The 8,596-nt window shown below is 38.6% G+C and overlaps 1 protein-coding gene across 1 annotated transcript; it reads left to right on the forward strand.

The window, feature by feature from the left end:
* The first annotated feature begins 1,048 nt into the window (after window positions 1-1,048).
* LOC125229738 lies at window positions 1,049-5,324 on the forward strand. The gene is made up of 2 exons (XM_048134669.1): window positions 1,049-1,659; window positions 4,152-5,324. Exons 1-2 carry the CDS (start codon window positions 1,227-1,229, stop codon window positions 4,343-4,345), a joined length of 627 nt encoding a protein of 208 aa, XP_047990626.1. The 5' UTR covers window positions 1,049-1,226; the 3' UTR covers window positions 4,346-5,324.
* Window positions 5,325-8,596: the final 3,272 nt, after the last annotated feature.

The raw sequence follows: 8,596 nt of genomic DNA on the forward strand, positions 1-8,596 counted from the left end.
ATTTGACCTTGAATAAAGTCAAATTAACTGCTTTAAAATTGATAAAAGTAGGTAGTGAGGGGTAAAATAACTATTACAGTTCTCTCGAGTGCTCTGCCTGCAACGTGATACTTTTTTTATTTTATTTATTTGTAATAACACTAATGTAAGGTTTCATTCATTTTAACGTTACATTTATTACTATTTTTATAGATTGAAGCATTTTTGCTGCGGGCAATACTGATGATATTTTTATTGAAGGTAGTTTGAGATATTTAAGAAAAAAATATATAAAGCGGGTAGAAGGTGGTCGGTTGGTTCGGGGAAGATAGGTGTGTTGTAAGAGGACAAGGAATAAGTAAAATAAATGTTAATTGGAAATTATCAGTACACTTGTGTTTAATTGAGGAGTTTGCTAACAAGTCAGAAGTGGGATAACCAACGCTGACGAACGTAAGTACACCTGACACTTAAATAGTAGAAAAAAAAATTTAGATTATGAGTATAGATAGAACGGAATAATATTGCCGATTATCATATGAAATAAACACTAGGAGTACAAAAGCATAATACATTGGTTGTAAGGTTACGGAAAGGTCAAAACGATTTAAAATAAATCATTTAACCGATGGTACAGCTAAATTATAAAACGTACAATAAAATTGCAAGTTAAGTAAATAGTTTACTTATTCAGGCTAATTAGGCCAACAGAACCAAGAGTACTGTGGCACATTCCGTGCCAGTATATAAATGTAATTGTAAAGTTCGGAATTTCTGATCGAACTGGATTCATGGTACTTGAACGGTTCCCAATACACTTGTTATTTTATTTCTTGTCTAGTTATGGGTATTGTAGAATATCAACAAATTGGTTTGTTGATCTACTCATGAGCATAACTACTACGGTCTACGAATAATCCTTTAAGTAGAAGCTTGATTTATTATATCACTTATGTAGTAAAGGCACAGAACAGAACATATAATAGTACAAGGTAAAGGTTTAATAAATTCTAAAATAATCGTGTTATTAATAATAAAAAGTTACAGTTTTAATGGTTGCAGACTTTACTAGTGTTTACTTCCTGTAATGGGTATCTATATCGTAATTGGAGTAGGCTGTTGACAAAATATTCTATTTATTTAAAAGCATGGCTAATGCTTTAATGTTTCCAAGTTCCAGAGAATGGGGGATGCAGCTGACAATGACCGCAATGGAGGCAATCGCAGACTATTGACTCCATTGCGGCATGAGCACAATGAGGCGCGAGACAGACGCTCCCGAAGCCGAACGCGCTCGGACGGGCGCAGTCGCGCGAGCAGGCGCAGCCGCAGTTCTTGTCGCCGTCGCTTACAAGATCGGGAGCGAGAACTGGACATCGAACGCGAACGAGTACGCCGGTTGGAACGAGACTTGCTACAAGAGCGTGATGAAGATCAGAGGAGACGTAGCGGACACATCAGCCAGCGCTCAAGCTTCGGGAGAAGCTTACAGAGCCAGCCTTGCAGCCACGAGCCAGCCGAGCGCCGTAGCCGACTTCCTAGCAGCGGCAGGGTCGAGCGGCGCAGAAACGAGCGTCCGAGTCGCGTCAGCGAGCCCAGCCGCGATCGGCGCATGCCTCAGCAACCGGAGGCGTACCGACAGCGGGACCGTCACCCGAGCAGGGAGCGTCGAGAGACAAGGTCACGTAGTCCTGTATTTTCTAGTAAAGATATCCTAGGTATTCTTCAGTCATTGAAGGGTGGTCAATCGTCGCAGGCTGTAAACCAGAGTACACAAATGAACATTAAAGGTTTCGATTATAAAAATATTGTACCCGAATTCGATCCTTCTGCTAAAAGTCAACGTATCGACGTGTGGCTCCGAAAAGTTAACGAATGTGCCTCTGTTTACAGCTGGGACGAAAAAACCACAATTCATTTTGCTATGCAAAAACTTCGGGGACTAGCCAAGACCTGGTATGAGAGTCAGAGCTCTATTTTGTTCACTTGGCCAGAGTGGCAAGGAAAACTTACCGCCGCGTTTCCTTGCGACCAGAACTATGGTCAGTCCCTGGAGGAGATGCTTAGACGACGTAGTCGATTTAACGAAGCAATCGAGATATACTTTTATGAAAAACTTGCTTTGTTAAATAATTGCGATATAAAAGGGAAACGGGCGGTTGAGTGCATTATTCACGGGATCACAGATAAAACCACTAAATCTAGTGCTTTGGCGCTTAGGTGTACTGAACCGGAGGCACTATTACAATTTCTAATGAGCAATAAAGAACCACATGTGCCTCAATATGCACCATTCAAAAATAAAACTGCTAATGGTGCTTCTGGCTCAGTTGATAACAACAAAACCGCCGTCACATCCACACCTAGCACGAGCAGTAACGACATTTATTGCTTTAATTGTAAGGAGAAGGGGCACCCATACTTACAATGCTCAAAACCCTTGCTGAAATGTAACCGCTGTAGCAAAATAGGACATTTAGTCGATAATTGTTTCCTGAAAGAAAAATCTGCAAGTTCTGACACCACGAAGACTGTAGGTACTGCGAATATCAAATAAAAATCAAAACGAAGAATACTTACCTTAAACTTATATTTAATTTTTGTAAAGTACATGCCTAATTGTTCATGGACGGCTTGCCAATGGACGCATTTGTGGATTTTGGCAGTGAGGTGACAGTATTAAAATAATCTATTCTCCCGCTGTTGAATGTTAATCCATAGATGGGTAGGTTTTAAGAATGGTTTGGTAGAATCATTAGCCCTTGGAGTGTCAACAAATATCTTTGTTCGTCACTATGATATCTTAAGTGTCATGATTATACCTTTAACATGCCTGTGTTTGTCCAGTAATTTCCCGCGGAGAAAGAATAAATTAACTAATAGTATAGTAATGCCTCGATCTGAGACACTGTCATCAAATGATTCAATGACTAATCCGATAGACGTTAGCGAGATGGTAGTTGGCATTCCAAGAATTGTTCAATAGAATATGTTTAGAGCTGGAGCTAAAATGTCTCACGTAGACCTGCTTTCAAGAAATCCCGTCATTGACAATGAGATGTATAAAGCTATACCCAGCGGTTATCGCCATAAGTTTCATTTTTATTTTTTGTTTACAATAATGTTGTATTATAATTAATAAGAAATATGTAATAACAAATTATATTTAAAACAAAAAATCTTACGAACTAAAATCATGCTTGTGATTTAAATAAACTTATCTATGATTGGACATGTCAGCAAATAAATAGACCTTCATTCATAAAACAACACATAACAAGTAAAAAAAAAAAAAAACAAATGTCAAATATAAAATATTAACAAAAATAATAACTATATCCTGCTGTAGCTGTGGTGAGGATTGGTTGGTGACATATTTTAGTTATACCTGATTATTTTACTGAATTCATTTTTAATCCGGTCACAAGTGTCGCAACACAAAGACACAAAAATGTGGTCAAAGTTTTGGATACAATATTCCATACATTTAGTGCGACATGACCTCGATCTAAATACTATTTTCTAGATGCACGCCAAATGCCTAATCCATTTAAACTATGACTAAACGATAAATATATAAGATTGTCCCGTTTTACTGTCGAAAAAAAAAGAGAGGGTCCGCGATTGTGTATGAGTTGTATGACTGTCTTTTATTTAATGATTATTTAGCTATACCCAATCTAAGCTTTAAAACAAAAACAAAAACGAAATTACATCCTTAGTTGGTGTGTGGCATTTATAAAGATATTTAAACGGATACAGTAAGTAGGAAATGTCAAATAGATATGAGCGTTAATTACACTAAGCAATTCAAATCAATGATTGCTTAAATCACATAATTTAAATGAATGTTTATTGTTTCAAGTGTAATCGTAAAAGAAAGTTTCCTTTCGAGCCATTATATGAATTATCAAAAACGCTTTCGGGCGTTAGTTCAAATTTTGACCACCTAAGATCATATCAGACTAAGCAGAAGCAAAGTTATGAAAAAAATAGGCGCAAAACCACTGTAGCCACTGTCAGAATGCGGCCGCGAATTATGTGGAGTTAAAATGAGGATCATGATGTCGTTAAATGATCTTGATTGTAATGAAGACGCGAATGAAATGTCTGACTAAAATAAATATACATGTTATACAATTATGTACTTAAAGGTTTCTCTATTGTTTCAGGTCAAGGGCGAGAACTGAATGGTTTGCTCCTTGACAATAAAAATGCGAGAATTGATTGGTTCGCTAAATTGATATGGCCAGAGGGTACCTTGAGAATTGATTGGTTCAAGGAGTACCTGATGGTAGTACCTCGAGAATTGATTGGTTCGAGGTTTAGTTTTAGTCCCTCGAGAATTGATTGGTTCGAGGTTTAGTTTAAGTCCCTCGAGAATTGATTGGTTCGAGGTTTAGTTTTAGTCCCTCGAGAATTGATTGGTTCGAGGTTTAGTTTAAGTCCCTCGAGAATTGATTGGTTCGAGGTTTAGTTTAAGTCCCTCGAGAATTGATTGGTTCGAGGTTTAGTTTAAGTCCCTCGAGAATTGATTGGTTCGAGGTTTAGTTTTAGTCCCTCGAGAATTGATTGGTTCGAGGTTTAGTTTTAGTCCCTCGAGAATTGATTGGTTCGAGGTTTAGTTTTAGTCCCTCGAGAATTGATTGGTTCGAGGTTTAGTTTTAGTTCCTCGAGAATTGATTGGTTCGAGGTTTAGTTTTAGTCCCTCGAGAATTGATTGGTTCAGTTTTAGTCCCTCAAGAATTGATTGAGTCTAGGATTAATTTCAGTCCCTCGAGATTATAATAAAGTGTTTAAATTTGTTAAAATATTCTGAATCAAGATTTTAATTGACGTTTTCGGAGTAAGTTCGTGGTTTAATAAAACATGTCAAGGTTAAATGCATCGATTACCTACTTTGAACTTGGTTGTCACTTGTCAGAGAAGAAATTGTTAATATGTTTTAAATTTTGTCAATCTCTTTGTTTGTAAAAGGACACAAGAATATTAGATTGTGTATATCATTCTGTAAATGTGCCGAATCGATGCTATAAAATATTGTTTTGTAACACTGAACTAACTGACCGAATGTAAGGTTCCACCAGGTGCGTGTATGGGGACATACACGATGCCAGGATGGTCGAATGTAAGGTTTCATTCATTTTAACGTTACATTTATTACTATTTTTATAGATTGAAGCATTTTTGCTGCGGGCAATACTGATGATATTTTTATTGAAGGTAGTTTGAGATATTTAAGAAAAAAATATATAAAGCGGGTAGAAGGTGGTCGGTTGGTTCGGGGAAGATAGGTGTGTTGTAAGAGGACAAGGAATAAGTAAAATAAATGTTAATTGGAAATTATCAGTACACCTGTGTTTAATTGAGGAGTTTGCTAACACTATAAAGATGCTTACTGCTACAATTTCGCCAAACCAAAGTTTAACAGCGAGGTTATGCACTCTTATATTAAGTACTTGTAACTATTAAGTACTTCGAAGCCTATTATAACGAACGTAATGACATCAATTCATACCATGTTTGAGAAAGGTATAGGTAATAATTCTCAGAAGGAGCAATTATTATGCTCAGAGTTTTCGAGTCCAGTGGGCGATTATTATTGAGCAAGGGTTTTCGTGCGAATACTGACTGTAGGCAGTCAGGCGAGAGGAGCTACTTGCACGCATCGCTTCCTTACTTGGCTATGGCAGTCTAGCTCGAATCTAATAAGCTTACTGTTAACAACCTACGAGCTTATATGTGAGTTAACTGTGAGTGCAACATTGAATAGAATAGAAAACATTTATTTAACGCCGCATCAAAGTAGGTAAGTACATTGGAATCGGTAAAGGCTGACGGTATCTAATAACATAAATACATAAATTTGTTTTCACCTCACTAGCTCGGAAAGGACTTTTTTATTCTTTAAAAACAGATAGCAAAATCGCATTTTATCCACAAGAGTGCAAAGAATATTTGAAATCCGAACGTGTCATTAGTTACTTTTTAAAATATAAATTCTTGTAAAGGCATCTCCCAGACGAGACAATTTTCTCCCTGTGCTTAAATTGTCTTAACAAATCATGTGATGTGAACGTAAAAATAATTTCATATAGAATTGTATCCGACTAAAAACACTAAATTCAAACAATTTTATAACATGATTTTACCATAAAACACTTGAAATCGTGCAAAAAATTGTATTTTTGACTTTTCCACTGTACTTATTCAGAACGCACCTTAAGTAACATTGCAATCTCAAAACGCGTGAAACGGAACGCACCCAAATAGATTTTTCTTCTTGATTCTTAATTTGAAACTTTTGTGGTGTCGGTGGGTGCATAGTGGAAATTGTAATACATAAACGCAAATTGACTTATTTCTGTGCAATTATGTTCCAGTTGTTTTTTAACCCCCGACGCAAAAACGAAGGGGTGTTATAAGTTTGACGTGTACTGTCTGTGTGTATGTCTGTCCGTCTGTCCGTCCGTCCGTCCGTCCGTCCGTCCGTCCGTCCGTCCGTCCGTCCGTCCGTCCGTCCGTCCGTCCGTCCGTCCGTCCGTCCGTCCGTCCGTCCGTCCGTCCGTCCGTCCGTCCGTCCGTCCGTCCGTCCGTCCGTCCGTCCGTCCGTCCGTCCGTCCGTCCGTCCGTCCGTCCGTCCGTCCGTCCGTCCGTCCGTCCGTCCGTCCGTCCGTCCGTCCGTCCGTCCGTCCGTGCGTGCGTGCGTGCGTGCGTGCGTGCGTGCGTGCGTGCGTGCGTGCGTGCGTGCGTGCGTGCGTGCGTGCGTGCGTGCGTGCGTGCGTGCGTGCGTGCGTGCGTGCGTGCGTGCGTGCGTGCGTGCGTGCGTGCGTGCGTGCGTGCGTGCGTGCGTGCGTGCGTGCGTGCGTGCGTGCGTGCGTGCGTGCGTGCGTGCGTGCGTGCGTGCGTGCGTGCGTGCGTGCGTGCGTGTGCGTGTGTGTGTGTGCGGATGAACCGATTTTGATTTAGTTTTTTTGTCTGAAAGCTGAGTTAGTCGGGAGTGTTCTTAGCCATGTTTCATTAAAATCGGTCCAATATATCGCGGTCGGGGGTTTTTTCAAAATTTTAATTTTGTGGTTATATTGCGTGTTTCCTCGCTTTAGTGAGGTGAAAAGTTATGTGTTACACACGGGATGCAAAGTTATTTTACCTCGTGTGTATTGCAACACTCTCTACGCTCAGGATTCTATTTTTGAACTACTCCACACTCGGTTAAAATACAACTTTGCTCCCTTGTATAACAAATAACTATTTTATTACTTCGGGACTAGTAAATATTGATAAATTATGCACGCTTGCAATAAAATGTACTTATTATATTCGTAGGAATACCTAATTTGCAGGAGTAGGTGAGACTAGGCGAGTATTAATAGATTTATACTGCCACGTACTTCTTGTTAGTAAACACAAGCTGTTTAGATTTAGCGTCAGTACAGGGAAATCCAAAGACGCAGACAACTACGCAAAGATTTCCCGGTCCCTACAATAATAAGTCATAAACCGGCCAAGTGTGAGTCGGACTTGGGCACGAAGGGTTCCGTACCACTATGTAAGTATAAAAACGCAAAAACTCATATTTGTTGTATGGGAGCCCCAATTTGACATTTGTTTTTTTTCTGCGTTTAGTATTTGTTATACGGAATGTAGACATAAGTGTACCTACCAGCAGCGGCTGATCCATACAAGCTGATTCCCACTGGCTTGCCTAAAATTGATTACTAGTAAAGAACCTAATGTAAAGGTAGGTTTATTTTTGCTCAGTGTTGCCTAGGAGAAATTTTCACCTACCTACATCATCTGTGAAAATATCAAACGTGTAAATAATGTTTCATGAGATGCCTGATGACAAACGGACGGAAAGCGGATCGGGTCTTAGCTTAGTAATAAGCAAGTGCGTTTTCACATTATCCGATCCAATATCGGATGTAGGAAGGATTTCAAAGGCAAAAATCAAAGATGGCAGTTAAATGTATGGGATATCGGTCCTACATCCGATATCGGATCGGATAATGTGAAAACGCACTAAGGGTCCCGTTTTACCCTTTGAGTGCAGAACCCTATAAACATTAATATTTACCCTCTATTCATAACCATACATAATTTATAGAAATATAATTTATATTTTATAGAAATGAATAGAGTTAAAACGATTCGAGTATTTCAGTCAATCTGTGTAAGAATGTCTTATAATATTTATTTATTTATTTTTCCCCTCACTAGCTCGGAAACACGTGTTTTGTCCTTTAATACCAGCGGGTAAAAACGCATTTTATCCACTAGTGGGTAAAGTAATTTGACCTTGAATAAAGTCAAATTAACTGCTTTAAAATTGATAAAATAGGTGAATTTAGTAATAAAGATGATTTACCACCTGTGGAACTACTGGAAGCAGTGATAAACGCATTTTTTGCGTTGTAGTTTCCTCGCTATAGTGAAGGGAAAAGTTTTGTGTTTTGTATTTTACTTCTCGTGTGTTAAAAATCTCGCAAGTTCAGGATTCATACTCATACTCATACTCATTTATTCATAATATTCTTAAAATATTACATGTCAACAACAGGGAATAAATTATTTTGTATCATCAATTCAAAACATATTTGTAACATCTATAAAATTA

Source organism: Leguminivora glycinivorella, chromosome 1 (genome assembly GCF_023078275.1).
Source record: "Leguminivora glycinivorella isolate SPB_JAAS2020 chromosome 1, LegGlyc_1.1, whole genome shotgun sequence".
Taxonomy (NCBI): domain Eukaryota; kingdom Metazoa; phylum Arthropoda; class Insecta; order Lepidoptera; family Tortricidae; genus Leguminivora; species Leguminivora glycinivorella.